The following is an 18544-nucleotide window of genomic DNA, read 5'->3' on the forward strand; positions in this document are numbered from 1 at the left end:
AAAGCCTACAGGCTTGTCTTACAGAGCTGTTTCGGTGGTTCCCCTGGCACTAGAGGGTGGGCTCACAGACCAGAGTGAAGGTACGGACGCCCGGGCCTTCTGGGCTGGGGGCTGGCGGACGCTGCCCTTCCGCCGGAGACCCTGGCAGTGAGGTCGCAGCGCCTCGCCTCCGGGAGAACTACATTCCCCAGAAGCACTCGCGGCGCACGGCGGAGTTGGGGGTGGGGACGTGCTCGGGGCCGGCCCACTGACTCCGCGCGCGCGCAGGCTCGCCAGCCTGATTGGAGGGCACGTCGCGGTGCACCCCGGGACTTGTAGTGGAGCGTGTGCGTGGGGTGCGCGTCTTTGTGATTCGCGGCGCTGGCTCGGCGCCCCGGGCGCGCCCCCGCGAGGCGGGGCGGCGGGTTCCGCGTCGACACCGCCTTCCTGCACCGCCCCCCGTCGCGCCGGCCCGCCCTCGTCCCTGGAGCCTTGGCTGAGGAGACGGCGGCGGCCGGCCGGGGGGCGGCGAGCGGCCCGCGCGACACGCGCCGGCCCGACCGTGTGCGCTGACTCGCGCGCGCAGGCGCCTCCTGCCCCGCCGGCGGGGCCCGGCTGCCCGGCGGGATGTTCTCCCGGAGGAGCCACGGGGATGTGAAGAAGTCCACCCAGAAGGTGCTGGACCCCAAGAAGGACGTGCTGACCCGCCTGAAGCACCTGCGGGCGCTGCTGGGTGAGGCGCGCGGCGGCGCGGGGTGGGCACCTGCGGGCCGGGCCGGGGCGTCTCTCCCTCTCCCGCGGCCTCGGCGCCGCGACCCCGGGCTTGTCCTGCCGCCCTGGCGTGCGGACGGACCCCGGGTTCCCGCCGGGTGGGCCGGACCCGGGTGGTGCTCGCGCGCGCACGCTGGGTGTCATCTCCCCTCCCAGTTCTGGTGTTTGCGTCCAGACCCTAAGCAGACTGAGACCCCAAGTGGTCCCAGCGCAGACTCACCTGAGCTGCCATCCCCCAACACCCCGCCACCCCGTTAATTCTGTCTTTACCTTTGAGTCCGAGTCCCCAGATGGAGACTGCAGGTGGCCCCGGGATACATTTGATGCATCTGTCATCCGTCATCCCACTGCCTCAGCTTCTTTGTGTCCTTGGTGCGAAGGGGCCCCTCGTGTCGGCTTGGATGGGGAGGGGGTGGCTTTCGCCGGTTCAAGGAGGCTGCTTCTCCTTTACTGCCAGGATGACAGCGATGGTTGTGTGCCTTCTTCCGTTTTTGTGACACCGCGGGGTGGGGGTTCTGCAGAGCCCAGGGGGCCTGCACTTGACCTGTGGTGGAGCTCACCCCGTGGGTGTGAAGTGTCCACAGGGCTTCCTGTCACCTGCTGCCTGTCATCTGTAGCAGGTTTGCTGTGCTGTGTTTTGTTTTCTGTTCTTACCTCCTTAGTCTTAACTGTCTTTTAGGATGCAAACGCCTTTGCTGTCTGTAGACAGATTTGTCTTTGTGTCTTAGGGGATTGAGAAAAGGGTACCTTCTGTTTCTTCTAGATGCCTTTTTCATTCTTAAAATGAGCAAAAATCACCCGATTGAAGGCACCTCGTCTTAATGTGTCTGCCCCTTGAGGAAATATGGTATAAAAATTCATTTTGTACGTGAGAATTTTAAATAAAGGTCTTGTTCATGAGATTAACAGTTGTACATGAGTTCTGTTCATACTCCACACAGCACCTCAAAGGGGAAAATACACACACTTAGTTTTGCCAAGTGCACTTCACAGTCTTGGATTCCTTGAGATTCCACTGTCTTGTTCGGTTTGGAAAGAAATGTAAATTAAGTACTGTTAAAAGGATTCGTTTTCAAGATTTAGTGAAGGTGAAGTGCGGAGTTCCTGGTAAACTGAACTTCCTGCTTCCTGTGCTGAAATCCCAGGGGCACACAGCTCGCATTGTGCCGAGTCCTCAGTGCTGACTGAGGACTGATAACACCTACTGCAGGCACGTTTCTGATAAAGGAGAGCTGAGCAGTGTTTTAAAGCATTTGATACTGTGGGACTTCTTCTCTGGCAGAGAACTTAACTTTTTGTTCTGTCTGCAGGATTAAGCGGACTACATTTTGTAAAGGCAGAATCAATGAAACCCAGATCAGCTTGGTTTCTTAGAGATGCGCGGTAGTACCCTGTTACCATTCTGAGAAGGTACCTGTTTTCAAGGCTTTGTGGTTTCCCTTTAAGGTGTGTGTCTTGTTTTGAGGAACTTTCTTTTGTCATTTCATTGAGCCATGTGACCTGAGTTTTACAGCACAGAGAGGTTCTTTGATATTTTCTGACGTATGTTGTTTCCTGTTGATGCGTTTGCTTGTGAGACGGCCTGATTTATTGTGTTTATTACTGTAATCTTTATCTGTAGGGACTAGGTTTTTGTAAATGTGCCCAGGAGTTCTAGTTCATAATGTTTACTGTAAACGTTCGCCTACAGCCTTGGTTTAAAGTCTTTAAAGAAAAGTAGTCCCCGAAAGTACTAGTCCCCCCACATGGCATTCCCTCTTTATTTGCTCCTTTAAGGAAAAGTCTACTTAGAAAAAAAGGCCTTTTGATCCAAAAGGTAGGATTTAGCCAAGATCAAGAAACTATGTGAAGGAAATGAATAGACATTGTTGTTGTAATTTGTGCATTTAGATAATACTTTGGCTTTTCACATATTTTCGAGTGGTGATAACAATGTTATTTTTTAAATACAAAGTTGATACCACTGACCTGGATTTGTAGCCTGCAGCTGCATGACTGTAGGCTGGTTACTCCTCCTGTCTTTGAACCTCAGATCCTTTACTCTGTAAATGCGTATGGTGACGTCTGCCTCGTAAAGGTGATTGTGAGTGTGATGTATAAACTGCTTCAGCGTGGAGCAGGCACTGGCCAGTCTCCTCTCCCAGGACTTGTCTCCTGTCATTAACAGGACGGGACAAGCATTTTGATAGGTAGGCCCTTGTCCTTGCTTATTTTAATAATTGTGATGGGTTTGTTCCCACTTCATAAAAATTGGTCTGTATTTAAGACAGCTGGCTGAGAGACACACAGTCAGCTGTGGAGAGTGGAGTAGTTCTTAGTATCATGGAAATGACTCCAGGCAGAACTTGCTCAGCTGCTTTGACCTGGCTCTGTCTTGTCGACTGGCCTCATATTAACTTTATTTTACAGGGTGGGAGACTGAGGCACAAGGCAGGGCTTATGGGGTGGGGGGGCAAGCTGTGTCGTCAACGCTGTATGTGTAAATTAGAGGAAGAACAAAGAGCCGTTAGGTCGCCTGACTTCCCGTTCTCTTTACACTGTTGAAATCATCATGGGGAAAGTAAATAGCTAAACTAAACCAAACTAAAGTAACAGACATACTGTGTGTTGATATCTTGCCACAGCAAAGACTCTGTGTCTAATTAAAAATTGAGTGCCTACTGTGAGTCCCCAAATAGGGTATAGAAATGGCATTCATATTGGCAAGAAGGAGAGATTAAACGTTGGTGTGTTACGTAATTAGATAGTGGCTTATATGGTAGACTCCATTATAGGATTTCAAGGGGCAAAAGGATCATTAGGACCGGCACACAGATCGGGGCATCTTGAAGGAGGTTCTACTGATGCTGGGCCCTGAAGAATGCTTAGCTTGACTCTGCCCTGGAGAAATAAATGTGAGTCCCACGAGTAATGTGAAATCTCTTGTAGTCACATTTTAAAAAGTAAAGAGATAGGTGAAATTAACCTTGATAATATATTTTCTTTAAACTCACACATCTAATGTGTATGGTATCAACAGGCAGGCAAAGTAAAATGTTAAGTTTGTACATTGTTTTTTCCGTACCAAGTCCCTGAAACCAGGATAGGGTGTCCACTGGCAGCACATCAGCCCAGGCCTGCAGCACTGCAGGCACTCCGGAGCTGCGTGAGGCTTGTGGCTGCACACTGGGCAGAGCCGGGCCAGGCAGTGGGGAAGTTGAGGGGGATGGAAGAGCTGGTGGTGGAAACACAGGGCAGTGATGTGCTGGGTGAGGAATCAGCCAGCCTCTTCCTGGTGCCCAGGGAGAGGGTGATGAGGAGAGGGTAGCGTTGGGCACTGACGGCGGGGTGCTGGAACCCTGGCCCCGGATTAGTGACCAGAGTAGTGTGTAGGCCGGGGGTGAGGTCAGGACAGTGAGCTGGACTTGGGGTCATGGGGGAGGTGAGGACTAGTGGCCTGACCGGTAGAAGCGGGGGCAGGTTGGGGCCGGATCGGAAAGGGCCTTGTTTGCCGGAGTTAGAAGCTCAGATCTTATCCTGCAGGTGAGAGGGCCCACTTGGAGAATTCTTAGCAGGTCAGATGATAAGATTTGAGAACTGCCTCTGCCAGCAGGGTCAGGAAAAACGGATTGGGGCTGACGGGATGGGTGGCCCTGAAGGCAGGAAGACCCTGAGAAGACTGGCAGTGATGGGGCCGACCAAGGACCAGGGCTGGGAAGAAGGATGTGGATGGGTGGACAGACGGTCACTAAGGAACTAGTGATTCTCCAGGTGGAGGAATGAGAGTGAGCTTTGTGGAAGCCAGGCCAGGAGTGATGAATCTGAAGGATAAGACATTTGGGATCCAGAGCCACAGCCCAGTCAAATCAAGTGACACCAGGTTTCCAACCGAATATTTGGAGTCAGACAAAAGAGAATTATCTCTCACAAATGCTCTAAATGCTGGTGGAGTGAAATCGAACATTCTGATATGTTTCCTGTTGTGCATCTGTTGTTTTAGGTAGAGACAAGTCCACTTACAATTTTAAATGTTGCCTTTTAAACTTGCTATTAGTATATCTCCATGTTTTGTTCCTTTATTTTTTTTTTAAATTGACTACAGAGATTTGTGGAGACTGCACCGTTATGTAGCTTACCGTTTCTTGGGTATTAAATCATTCCCTTCCTTTCTTCCTCTCTCTCTCTTTTCCCTCTTTCCTTTTTTCTTTTTCTTTCTTTCTCCAGTGTGAGTAATACTGCTCTCAGCATGTTGGGAGGCAGCTTTTTCTGTATTTTGCATTATTTCCTTAGAAGAGACTCCGTTGAAGTCAAATTGCTGGGGCCGAGCATGTCTGTGCCTGGACTCAGCACCTTCCTGAGCGTTGCTCCCACCGGCCCCGCTGGCAGCCACGATTGAGACTCCCGTTTCCACTGCAGTCTGGCCAGCGATCAACACGTCGTTATGATTTGAGAATTGGTTTTAGGTGTTTGGGGGAACAGAGTGTCATGGATAGAGCCAGAATTGCTGGGAGGAGACCCATCTAACGACAGAGGGAGATGAGTTTCCTGTGATATGTGTTGAGTTTGAGAAAAAGGCGAGGTCCAAGTGCCATGTCCGGGAGGTTGTTGGACGTGGAGTCTGGCACTTAATGAGAGGTTAGAAAGCTGTGGTGTGGTTATTTATTGTCATCGTGATCTCACTGAATCACCCCACAACCCAGGATGAAGGCAGTGTTCCTGCCCCCAATCTAGAGATGAGGAAACAGGCTCGTGGAGGTGGACCCCATGTCCTCCAGCCCCCAGCCCGGAAGTGGCAGAGCGGGGAGTCGCAGGGTTATAAAGCCCACGCTGTGCTCTTGCTAGTTGTCTGACTCAAAAGCTTACTTACGCACCAGAAAATGTATTTACCTGCCAGAATGAACATTAGCTTATAAACAGAAGCCCACGTCTCCCCAAAGTGTTGCTTGCAGTTTTGCTGCTCTCTTCCCAACCTGTTTTACCATATTCTAGGGAAACTGAGGCTGCATTTGATTTGAACATGACAGAAGATACAAGACTCCTTCTGCATTTTTGTGTTCACTGGCCTCTCCATGCCCTTGTCAGGCCTCGCGGGTGGTGAAGTATTTGCACGGGCCTTAGTGCCACGTGGACATTGCACAGCTGGAGCAGAGCTGGGACGAACAGCTCCAGGCCCTTCAGGCAGTCCTAGGAGGGCTCTGTCAGTTGACCTTGTTTGAAGCAAAGTGATTTTGCCATAATGCTCCCTTTCCTAATTTTTCATCAGTTATTAACATTTTGTATCTGTAACCTCAGGAATGCAGAATGAACTTGGGACACATGTATGTCACACAAATACACCGCCCCTGCCCCTCAGGGGTGTGAGAAAGCCAAACCTCGGGTCAAAGTCTGATTGAGCTCAGATGTTTTGTTTAAGATACGTGAAGGAGATTGCCCTTGACCTTTTATTCTGAGAAGAGAGATAATTGGTAGGTCCAGAATGTTTTGATACAAACTTTTGTAGTTTGTATTTTTATTTTGTTTGTAAGTGCTTTATCTGCAGGTGGACATACTGGCTGTTTAGAGTACTGATCTTTGGTCTCCAAACTAACTACCATAGATAAAACTGTAGGGAATTGTTTGTTTATAAAGTTGACTTTCAAAATAGCAGTTTGTTTCAGTTTAAATTTTAAAATTATTTTTCAAAGGGATATGTTACTCTACTGTAAAATTAAGAATAATTAATATATAAATATAGTGAACAACTGTGTTGTTTTTTGATTTTTAAAAAATTCAGTTTCACGTATATTTTCTTTTGAGCCTGTGTGTGTGTGTCTGTTTGGTAGGGCCGTGTCTTCAGAGACAGACGGGTGAACAGCTGCATTGACCACGAGGGTGTCAGGGCCTCGGTGGAGTGGGATGGAACTGTTCAGGTGGCCACAGGGGTAGAAGGCTCAGCAGAAAGGCCTCTGGGAGAGGCCGCAGTGCTTTCTGCAGGGGCCGAGGCTGGGGTGGGCTTGGGATAATGAACACGGTAGTTTCCTGGGTGAGTGGGTGGGGGTGAGGGGACCGCAGAGAAAAGAGTTTGTGCACAGGTAGTGGTGTGGCCATTGTGCGGTTAAGTGTACAGTGTCCTTTATCCTGTGGTGTGGGGAATCCAGGGAAGAGCTTTAAGCAGAGGAGGGGTCAAATCCAATGTCTGCCCTTGGCCAAGGGTCCAGGAGTCCCAGTCTCCCTGAGATTTGAAGCGTGGATGCCTGGAGAGGGAGAGCACCCATCTTCTTGGATGACAGACCGAGAGGATGCCGGAGCAGAGAGATGGAGCGTGAGGAGGGCCGGCGGGCCCTGTGTGAGCCGAGGGGTTCAGCCCTGTCTGGCCCATCCCCACCCCTGTAACCTCCTGTTTTCGCTCTAGCCAGCTTGAGTAGTATGTCTAGGCCTTGCAGCGGAAAGAGTACAGGTGAATGTGGCAGGGAGGCAAAGGGAGAGTCCAGGTAAAGGATGGAGGGGTCTGTGTGTGTGTGTGTGCAGGTATGATTTTTATATTTGTTAAGACCTGAGGGAATTTGAGTTTATTTACATTTAGAAGAAGGAAATAACAAAAGAGCAAAATTAAGGAAACAGAGAGGGGATAAAATGGTGAAAGTTGTGGTCTGCAGTGGGATCCGTGGGGTGTGTGTGCAGCAGGAGATCAGGCTTGGCGAGGGGGCACCGCTCCCTCTAAGGCCCCTCAGAGGAAGCAGGAACGGGGCGCAGGCTGGCAGGTTGTGAAGGGAGCTCGCCTGCTATGGCCCCTGTGTTTTCTGTGATGGTCCCTGTGTTTTCTGTGATGGTGCGAGGGAAGGCCCGCTGCCGACTGCTCTTCTCGCGGGTGTGGTAATAGGAACCGAGCAAGTGCTGCTCCCTCTCCTGTGCCGGGTCTCCTCTTAAAACAAAGGAAGCCCTGTAACTGTGTGTGTTTGTGGGGGTGATCTCGTAAATGCGATTTAACCTGTGAGCTGAACGCTTGGCCGGAAGGGAGAAAGGTGCACTTGTAAGTAAGTGCGGTGTGCACGCGTGTATATATAAATGTATGTAATAGAAGGGGACCGTTTAAGTGGTGCGGTGCTGACCCACTCTGGCCATGTGCCCCGACTGGCATGAGGTGGGACCGGGGAAGTTGCTGTGTCCTCAGTGGCCTTCTTCCCTTCGTGCCTATCACCGTGGAACGTCTTCCCTGCCGGGTGTGGCTCTAGTGTTTAAAGTTAATTTTGATTTTCTCCATTTTTCCCCCTAATGTGACTCAGCCTCACATGAGAGGCAACTTGGCTGTACTGGCATTTCATACTCAGGGGGCACTTGATACCTTTGCAGAATGGTTTCTCCTGTTCTCATTTGATCAGATTGCTGCCTTAAGCAACCAGTTGATAAGGGATTTACCTTCTAGACTCTCCATAGAGCTTTGTTCCCGAGCTAGTTCTGAATCCTCATTTCAGGGTTTTAATTTTGATTTTTAGGAAAAGAGATGTTTCTTAACCACTTTATGTCTTTTACATTGGTTTAGAAACTGAAACCACATCTGAAAGATACTGAACACTGTTTTAAAAGTAGTTGTAATCTTTAACAGTGAATATGTACTTTGACTTCACTTTCGTAGTTGTGGCTGAGTTTGAAAAAATCCCTTTTGGAAAGGATAAGGGGCCCGTTGATGCTGTCTTGTGCTTAATTTGCCGTGATGGCACTTATTTAGTGACCTCCACTGTGCGTTCCAGGACACACAAGGTACTCGTGACCTTGCTGGTGTCGCTGTGGGAGCCTCTGTGCCCCTCAGCTCTGCTGCCGGGAGCACGGCTGAGCCCCGGCCCCCTGCTGCCCCGGTCACCAGCGCTGCACAGCCCAAGCCCAGCTTCTCTTGGGCTCCTCCCAGCCCGTTACTGAGCAAGTGGCCTGTTCCTTCCAGGCCCCGCTGCCTTCAGAGGGTGACTCTGGCCGGAGGGCTCCCCATTGGCCTGACCCACAGCCTCTCAGAACAGCGCTGGCCCCTCTGTGCAGGGGCCAGGCCTCGCCGTGGGGGCCTCCCCCTTCTCAGGGCTGTCCCCGTCTCCTTCACAGGCAGTTCCCTCGGGAAACCTCCTGCACTTCCATCTTCTCTTGGTGTCTGCTTCTCAGAGAACCCAAACTAACACGCCATCCCTTTTCCCTGGAGGTGTCGGCCGTCCTGCCACGTAAAATTCTTCCCCAGCAACTGTCCTTGTCCCTTTCTCGGAAGGGTCTTTCCTCAGGATCCCCGTGGTGTTTTGTGCCTTTCGCGTGGCGTTGGCAGCCCCTTGGCTTCGTGTTTCACTCACGTGTGTGCTGCCTGGTGTCTCCCGCTAAGTGGCGTCGATGCTAAGCAATGTCTGTGCTCAATAATGTCTTAACTAAATGTCTGCTAAATGGCGTTGACGCCAAATGGCGTCGAGAACATGAATAGCTTTTTGTACGTCTGGATTTCTCTTGGTGAGAGGCTTCCATATTTGTAATAATAAGACGCAGCGTTTAATCAGCGCTTTCCCTGTGCCAGGCCCTGCTGGACATACTCTGCATGTGTTGACCAGTTTCCTCCTCTCCCCAGTGGGGTAGGAAGTATCACCGTCCCCATTTTACAGTTGAGACCCAGAGAAGGTGAACACATTTCCCGAGGTTGCACGGCTCGTAAGTGATAGAGTTAGGGCGTGAACCCAGGCAGCCGGCTCCAGAGGCCCCTTATTCATTTAACAGTTATTTTTTATCCACCACCAGCCACGTGCCAGGCATTACACGCAGCGCTGGGCTTATCTGGGCTTGCATTCTGAAAAACCAAAAGCGTGATTTCCACATAGATGGATCTGAGTCTGTGGGAGACAGCAGCCACCTGTGTGGATGTTGTGAAAAATATCTGAAAGCTTCCCTGCCCCAAAGATTGTTTTCACCAGCTGGAAGTTTCCATCATTAAAGCAGGGATTCAAGCTCATGAATCAAGGTCTCCTGAGAGAGCCCTCTCCCGTTCTCCCTGTGTGCTTGCACTCGTGACCAGACCCACCCTGAATCCTGAGGGATGAGCTGTAAGAAAGGACTGCCTCTGTGGGCCAGCTGGAGGGGGGGTTGGGGAAACCCTGCCTGGGGGAGTCGGTGAGGGGCGGCAGGGCCGGGGGGCAGTTGGTAAGGACAGGCTTGAGGGGGGCTTAGGCACGTCCCCCAGAGACCTTTTCATGGGAACAGAATCAGAGAGACATTATTGTAAATTTTCAAAAACCCAAACTGAGTTTCCATCCCTCAGAAAGGGCCTGTTGTAACTAGTGGTGGGAGTTCTCCCAGCGAAGCCTTTGGTAGTGTTTTCAGGGCTGCGTGGAAGAGAGGGCGGCTGATGGCATTGTTGCTGCTTTACAGCTTCTTAAAGTGGCCAGCATGTTTCATTTCTGTCTTGTTACATTTCCGGTACAAACAGTGTACACCTCTTTGCTCATGGATGGTTGTCTGATCAGATGAGGGCGTGTCTGGACCGGATAGGCTTGGTGTAGTGGAGCGCATGCTGAGCTCCCAGAGTGGAGGTAAAGGATCACCTGGTCTCCCGTGTGTGTGTGTGTGAGTGTGAGTGTGATGTTGCAGAGACTTCTTTTTGAGAGAGTAGTTCCATTCCTTTTTTCCTGCTCCTAAAATAAATAAGTAAATATACATATACACACACAAACATGTCACCTTTAATTGAAGTGACAGTGAATAATGAACTGGAGAAATATCTGAAACTTAGAAGAAATAGTTATATCCCCAGTATATAAAGAGTTCCTACATGTTAACAGGAAAAATTATAATACATGTTCAGATACATGTGTGCATAAGTCATGTGATGTGAAGAAATGACAAGGCCCAGCGTTTAAATGTCACTCTTCACTAATAAGCTGATATGCAGACTAACAGATGAAAACGTGTTTACCGACTGCATTAGCCAGGTCCCCGCTGCTGCTGCTGTCCTCCTGAGGGTGACGCCTGTGTCCGCTCTCCACACGCTGGAGTCTGATAGTAACAGTCTGATAGTGGTGGAGGAGGTGCAGGGACGCACACCTGGAAATAACATTTTTTAAAGTACGCAAGAGAGAGCCGGTAGAAGAAGCGCAAAAGGGGACCCAGAGTTGGCTTATTTATGCCGCCAGAGCCAGCTTGCAAGTGGAATGACCTTCCTCCAAGACAGGGTAAAAGGGTGGCCTTTCTGTGAAATTAACTCAGCGAAGCCTGAGATGGCCTCCCCTCTCTTTACCTCCAGAAAGTCATCACTCTCCTCACCCTGTCAGCAGCCGCAAACACTGTCAGGCCTGCCGCATCCCTGACCCAAGAAACCAAAGGCCCTTCTGGTTGTTGGGCAGCCACCCTTCTCCCCAGGCCGGGGGCTGCCAATGGCATGGGGAGGCCTGAAGCTGCCAGCCTGAAGCGCGGGGCTGGGTACTTTGTAGCATGAGACTGGCGGAGCACGGCAGGGCCACCTAAGTATCGTGTTAAGTGTCTTCACTCACCGATGTGAAAAGTGTCCAGGGCGTGTTGGGTCAAAAATAAGAGTGTCGTGTTAAATGACTGTTCATGTAAAAGTGTGTTTATGCCGAAGACACAGATCACACACGAGCCACAGCAGGTCCAGAGAGCACGGTCACCGACGCTTAAATGGCGGCCGTCGGGGCTGCACAGTCCGAATCAGTGTTTTCATACTGAAATCACTTTTTGCTTATTCATATTATTCAAATGTTTATAATGAGTATGTAAAATTTTATAGCCAGAAAAAACTACAAAACTATTATTTATTTGCGCAAAAAAAGCTCCCAGAGTGTTTTGGAAAGTTTTTTTTTCCCCCAAAGCCTGGCTATTTACCATTAAAAGAAAAGAACAATTCAACAGATGTGACACTGGCCGTAATTTCCTCTAAACTTGTCTTACTTTTCAACCTTGAGGAATATTCAAGACCCAAACAATACACAAAATAGTATCTTTACCAAGACTAAAATGCCCTAAAAACAGAAAACAATCTAAGTTTCCTTTGCCCAGCACTGCAATTAAACCTCTTCTGTAATAACACGTACATTGTACATCATGCCTTGTAGTGATCTGGGTACAGAGGACTTTTGCTGTCTTTAGGGAAAGCTATGTCTGTAGGTGTCATTTACTGAAAAGGGCAGAAAAAGGACACAACTGGGCAGGAAGGAATTGCCTCTGTCCCGGTGTCTAGCTTGCGCTGAATAGGAATGCGCAAAGCTGTGACACCTCACAGTGCAAGAAGGTGATGCCATTTCCAGTCACGTCACAATTCATTTCCAAGACCTGGTGGCCTCAACACATGTTAAATTCTGCTTAAACATGGGCTGGTCACCAACCGGTGGAACAGAACCCCCTTCAGCGCACACTCAGTAGCAGCGTTGGGTCATAAACCCCGAGTCTTTTCAGTGAACACTGAGCCAAGGATCAAGACTCCCTCAGGCCTTTCCATTAAGAAACACAGTCAGAAGCTCAGACTGGGTCCTGGTTGAGCCAGAAACGCCGCAGTGGCTCATGGGGACATATCGACATCGCGCTGACCCATCAGCAGCTTCCTGTGCTCGCTGCTTTTCAGCCACTGGCTGATCTCCACTTCAGTCAGCGTCGGGGCCCTTTCCAGCGTGCCTGCGCTTTGCCGCTTGCTAGACTCTGGGGGGACATGGCAGGCCCGTCTCCGCGCTGGCGCAAGCTCGGGCTGCCGTGTGGGCCCGTCTTGTGGCCCAGCGCCCTCGCTCCCATGGCCCGCTGGCCACGGGGGTCCCAGGCTGCCTCCTCTTCACCACTCGCTGCTGCAACGAGGGGGGACCAGGCCAGGGGCGCTCCCAGCAGCTCCCTTGTGTTCTTAGAAAAATCGTATTTCCAGGCATGCCTCTCTGGGCCTCCTCCATCCCCTTCCCCTGATACTAGACTTAATTAGGGAGGCAGCGTGGGAGCCCGGGTTTGAGTTCTGGCAGGGACCTAACCTCTCTGATCCTCCCCTCGCGGTGTCACAGTGGCCGCTTCCTCGGGCTGTTGGAGGTTTGAGGTAATGCGTACAAAGCTCTTTCGTAAGCCGTTATGATGGTGGCTGATAATAATTACTTGACGCAAGGTGGATTTGTCTGCCCCCCAGATCTCTGCTTCCCAGCTGCTAGAAGTGGAGGGGAGCTGCCGCTGGGCTCTTACTTTGCCCGTTTTATTTCCACCTCCTGCTCTTTCCCTAGTGAGTGGGCTTGACTATAACAGAGGCCAGCCCCAGTTCAGAGCGAGAGAAGTGGCAGCAGCTGTGCATTGCCTTAAAAATTCTGATGAAACTGGATTTCTACAAAAGAATTAGGTATGTTAAAATGTACAGTCTATTATGTATAAATTAAGCTACAAGGATATATTGTACAACATGGAATATAGCCAGGATTTTATAATAAATATAAGTGGAATATAACCTTTAAAAATTGTGAATCACTATATTGTACACCCGTAACATATAATATTTACATCATCTGTACTTCAATAAAAGTAATAAATAAATGTGTATGAAACACACTTGATTTGAACATTATATTTTGTTGGGTATGTATTTTGTTTTATTGTATTGGCATTTGATATCTATTAACAACAAAGTTTTAGAATCCTGCATTTGAGAGATGTGTATCAACAATGTTTAAAATAAAAGCAGCTCACTTTTTAAAGCTTTAGCTCTAGGCATGTGGAATATATCTTTATCAGAGTCACTTTTACAGATGGACCATCAGTCCCAGACAGCAAAGTGTTAACATCTTTCTGACGTCTAAGAATTTTACTTTCTGCACCTAGTTTACCACAGGTGTAAAGAAATGAAACTCACGCATCTTTAGAAATGAAGTGGGGTGAATGTAACTTTTACAACCTGTCAGTTATTCTGTCAGATTTCACTTCAGTATCTACAGGGATGTTTTTGGTTACAGGTAACACAAAGCTGAAATATAAACAAACATAAATGGTAAAGAATTTTTTCTCCTGTGCAAAGCCCGGGAGCCAGCAGGTGCAGCAGCTCAGTGACTGGAGGGTCCACACTCGCTCCTCCTCCCCACTGCTTTGCACTCCTCATGTCTCCTGTGTGCAGGTTTGTCCCCCGAGTGGCAAAATGCACTGCAGGCATTGCACCTGGACAGAGCGACGTCCTGAGGCAGAAAAAAGAAGTACTTCTTCTTTGTGTCCCTTTAAGATGTTGATTGAAGAAAATGCGCAGCCTGAAAATTGAGAATTATGTTTTATTTGGTGGACTCCTGAGGACTTCAAGGCTGGGAGGCAGCCTCTCAGATCGCTCTGAGGGACATCTCCGAAGAGGCAGAGGAGCAGCCAGGATACACAGGAGTTTTTACAGCAAAGACCAAATAGTCGGAACATCAAAAGATTACTGTTAATTAAAGAAAACCAGACATCTCAAGTTAAGTATTTAGCGCTTTTCCATGTACAGGAAGGTGTACGAGGCTGGGCTCACTGAAATCATTCCTTTGATGTGCACCTCAGCTGTCTAGGGTCAATATCCTGTTCTCTCCCATCCTGAGTCCCCTCGGGGGGCACCGTTGTAGGGTTGCTGAGGGCTTGGCCCACGCATCCTGTTTGTCCCCATCCTGGTTCCCTCAGGGCTCACCGTTGGGGCGGTGGTGGCAGCTTGATGGCTGCAGCATCCTTTGTTTACTGAGATGGCTGGCAATGTTTTCATTCACAGTGCTCCCCCTTGGTCCTAAATTCCACCAATGTTTTGGCAGACATCTCATGACCAGTTTTTGTCCCATTCCTAGATCAGGCGAAGAAGGTTCTGTTGACAGGCCGCTCCAAGTGCTGCTTTTCGGATCAGACTCTGTAGATGATCTAAACTTCTGTGGGATCACTTGGCTCACTAATCTATTAGGATCTGGGAAAGATTTCCCCCGTTGCTTCTTCCCGTCCCTAGAATCACACCGTTACAGTCACTCTGTGTAGCGTTGTGAGTGGCTCTGCGCCCCCAAGGCGTTTAGCCGTCGTCAGTTCTGTTGGAGGCCTGGTTCCACACTGGGTGATGTAGGAGACAACAGTCTTGTAAAACAGACAGGTTACAAGTAATGCAGCTAGTGACGCTGATAAAGTCATAGTGCAGCAGAGAGAGACACAAAGCATAGACAATTTGGGAAAAAAAGACAAATTAGAACAATGATTAGTATAAACAGTAGCAATCTGGTTGCAATAAACCATCAAGTCCACAGGGAAGCCAGCTGGAGAAGCCAAATTCTGGAAGGATCAGATAGAGGGAAAAAGATAAATGTTTCATCTTTGTTTACAAAGGTATTCTTTATCAACTTGTTGCAGGTCATAGCATAAGAGGAAGGGTTTTTCTGAAAAACGAAGACTGAAAGCCAGTCTGTTTCCCCCAGAGTCGTAAAGTTATTAATCATACTTATCAATTCATTCGGTCCCATGTAATGAATTCCTTTTGAGCTGGAGGAAGTCATCAGGTTTTCCATTGGAGTTTTGTAATTTTTATTCAGTTCAGTGGTATGATTTATAAGTTATCAGAAGCTTTTATTTGTCAGAAAGTCCCTTTTATGAATTTTCTTGAAGATCTTCATTTTATAAAAGCATCAGAGTAAAGCAATGACTGTCTATAAATGACAAGACTTAAAATGGCCTGGTTAAAGATCTGATTATAATGCAATTGACAAGAAAGTGGGATATTTCTGTGACATATAACATGTTAAGATAATAACTAGGATTATGACTGATAACATTATACCAGGATATATCAGATTTTTTTTTGGAATTCCATATAAATTATGGAATATCTATATTAATGGCATTTATCCATACAATGTAACCTAAGTTTCATCTCCAGTAACTTGACAGTGTTTCTAAAGTAATTGAACACATCAGATAAGCCTAACTGGTTTAATATTCCACTCTAAGGTGCCTCAGGGTTCCTTTGAAGCAAGCATCCCAGAGTCAGCTGGAGATTAAAAGAACTCTAAAGTTGGATATTTGGGAAGTTTTAAAAATATCAAGAAGATTTTTAAAACACATGAGGTCACTGTGAAACAATACTTATTCACTCAACTAAAGTGACAAAGATTTCAAAAAACAGATACAAATCGTGTAAAGGCACAGGAGCTCACACAATCTGTTAGCACCCCAAGAAAACTTGGTTCTCTTAACAGAGAGAAAATCAGACTCCAGTCTCGTACCAGCTTACTTGTAACGACAAAATCCATTTACTTAATTAAATTATATCTAAGCTTAGCCAAACCTGACCATGTACAGAACTCTTTTTTCATGGTTCCTTGTTCCACAAACCTTCCATCACTTTCTGTGTCCATGTAAGTTTAATTTTGTCCCTTAATTCTTCCATCTGGAAACAATCAACTCTAGGTAAGAAAATGCAATTCCATTGTTTATACCTTCTTTTACACCCTATTTACCTACTGTATACTGAAATGTTTCCTTTATTATTTCTAGTAGCTTTAATTACATATTTAAATTAGAACTCTCAAAACTCTTAAAACCTTAATTTTGCTAAGAAATAAATAGGCAATTATGAACTGTCTTCTACATTAGCATTCTGTAAATTGGCAAACGTAAATACCAATAATAATTTTTAAAAAACATGTGCTTTCTTATCGGAAATATCTCAGTGTGGCACCACATATTTTTAGTAATAGTCATAGATGCCTCTCGTTTCTCTGTGAGGGGAAACCAGTGTTCAGCGATCAATGTTTCCAGCATCTTAGTTCTCTGAGAATGACCTAGCTGCTCAGTAACCTTCCATCGTGTAACCTGATCCAGCACAACTCTAGAATTTTAAGTTACCAAATATCTAGAGAGATCAGATCTGTTCAAGTAGGCATTCTTTTTTTTAAACTGGATATGAATTTTATTTTATTAAAACTTTTTTATTGAGTTATAGTCATTTTACAATATTGTGTCAAATTCCAATGTAGAGCACAATTTTTCAGTTATACATGAACATATATATATTCATTGTCACATTTTTTTCTCTGTGAGCTACCACAAGATCTTGTATATATTTCCCCGTGCTATACAATATAACCTTGTTTATCTATTCTGCATATGCCTGTCAGTATCTACAAATTTTGAACTCCCAGTCTGTCCCTTCCCACCCTTGGCGACCACAAGTTTATATTCTGTGTCTGAGTCTGTTTCTGTTTTGTATTTATGTTCTTTTTTTCTTTCTTTCTTTCTTTCTTTCTTTTTTTTTTTTTTTTTTAGATTCCACATATGAGCGACCTCATATGGTATTTTTCTTTCTCTTTCTAGCTTACTTCACTTAGAATGACATTCTCCAGGAACATCCATGTTGCTGCAAATGGCGTTATATTGTTTTTTTATGGGTGAATAGTATTCCATTGTATAAATATACCACCTCTTCTTTATCCAGTCAGCTGTTGATGGACATTTAGGCTGTTTTCATGTCTTGGCTACTGTAAATAGTGCTGCTATGAACATTGGGGTGCAGCTGTCTTTTTGAAGTAGGTTCCTTCTGGATATATGCCCAGGAGCAGGACTCCTGGGTCATACGGTAGGTCTATTCCTAGTCCTTTGAGGAATCTCCATACTGTTTTCCACAGTGGCTGCACCAAACTACATCCCCACCAGCAGTGTAGGAGGGTTCCCTTTTCTCCACAGCCTCTCCAGCATTTGTCATTTGTGGACCTCTGAATGATGGCCATTCTGCCTGGTGTGAGGTGATACTTCATTGTAGTTTTGATTTGCATTTCTCTGATAATTAGTGATATTGAGCATTTTTTCATGTGCCCATCGATCATTTGTATTTCTTCCTTGGAGAATTGCTTGTTTAGGTCTTTTGCCCATTTTTGGATTGGGTTTTTTCTTTTTCTTATTAAGTTGTATGAGCTGCTTATATATTCTGGAGATAAGTCTTTGTCGGTTTCATTTGTAAAAATTTTCTCCCATTCTTTAGGTTGTTGTTTTGTTTTACTTATGGTTTCCTTTGCTGTGCAGAAGCTTGTAAGTTTAATTAGGTCCCATTTTTTTTCTTGCTTTTATTTCTATTGCTTGGGTAGACTGCCCTAGGAGAACATTTTTGAGATATATGTCAGATAATGTTTTGCCTATATTTTCCTCTAGGAGGTTTATTGTATCTTGTCTTATGTTTAAGTCTTTGATCCATTTTGAGCTTATTTTTGTGTATGGTGTAAGAGTGTGTTCCAGCTTCATTGCTTTACATGCTGCTGTCGAGTTTTCCCAACACCATGTGCTGAATAGCCTGTCTTTATTCCATTGTATATTCTTGCCTCCTTTGTAAAAGATTAGTTGACCAAAAGTTTGTGGGTTCATTTCTGGGCTCTCTATTCTGTTCCATTGGTCCATATGTCTGCTTTTGTACCAATACCATGCTGTCTTGATCACTGTAGCTCTGTAGTATTGTCTGAAGTCTGGGAGAGTTATTCCTCCAGCCTTTTTCTTTTTCTTCAGTAATGCTTTGGCAATTCTAGGTCTTTGATGTTTCCATATAAATTTTATTATGATTTGTTCTAGTTCTGTGAAATATGTCCTGGGTAATTCGATAGGGATTGCATTATATCTATAGATTGCCTTGGGCAGTGTGACCATTTTAACGATATTGATTCTTCCAATCCAGGAGCATGGGATATCTTTCCATTTTTTAAAGTCTTCTTTAATTTCCTTCATCAATGGTTTATAGTTTTCTGTGTATAATTCTTTCATCTCCTTGGTTAGATTTATTCCTAGGTATTTTATGACATCGGGTCCTATTTTAAAGGGGATTGTTTCTTTACTTTCTTTTTCTGTTGATTCATCATTAGTGTAAAGAAATGCAACTGATTTTTGAACA

At 46.7% G+C, this 18544-nt stretch overlaps 1 protein-coding gene across 1 annotated transcript in view; it reads left to right on the forward strand.

The window, feature by feature from the left end:
* Positions 1-381: 381 nt before the first annotated feature.
* RALGAPA2 (Ral GTPase activating protein catalytic subunit alpha 2) overlaps positions 382-18544 on the forward strand; it is a 266689-nt gene continuing 248526 nt past the window's right edge. Inside the window, exon 1 of the mRNA XM_072943695.1 lies at positions 382-712. Coding sequence (XP_072799796.1) covers positions 607-712 — 106 coding nt within the window. The 5' untranslated portion in view covers positions 382-606. The remainder of the gene's footprint in view (positions 713-18544) is intronic.

This window comes from Vicugna pacos, chromosome 19 (assembly GCF_048564905.1).
Source record: "Vicugna pacos chromosome 19, VicPac4, whole genome shotgun sequence".
NCBI classification, from domain to species: Eukaryota; Metazoa; Chordata; class Mammalia; order Artiodactyla; family Camelidae; genus Vicugna; species Vicugna pacos.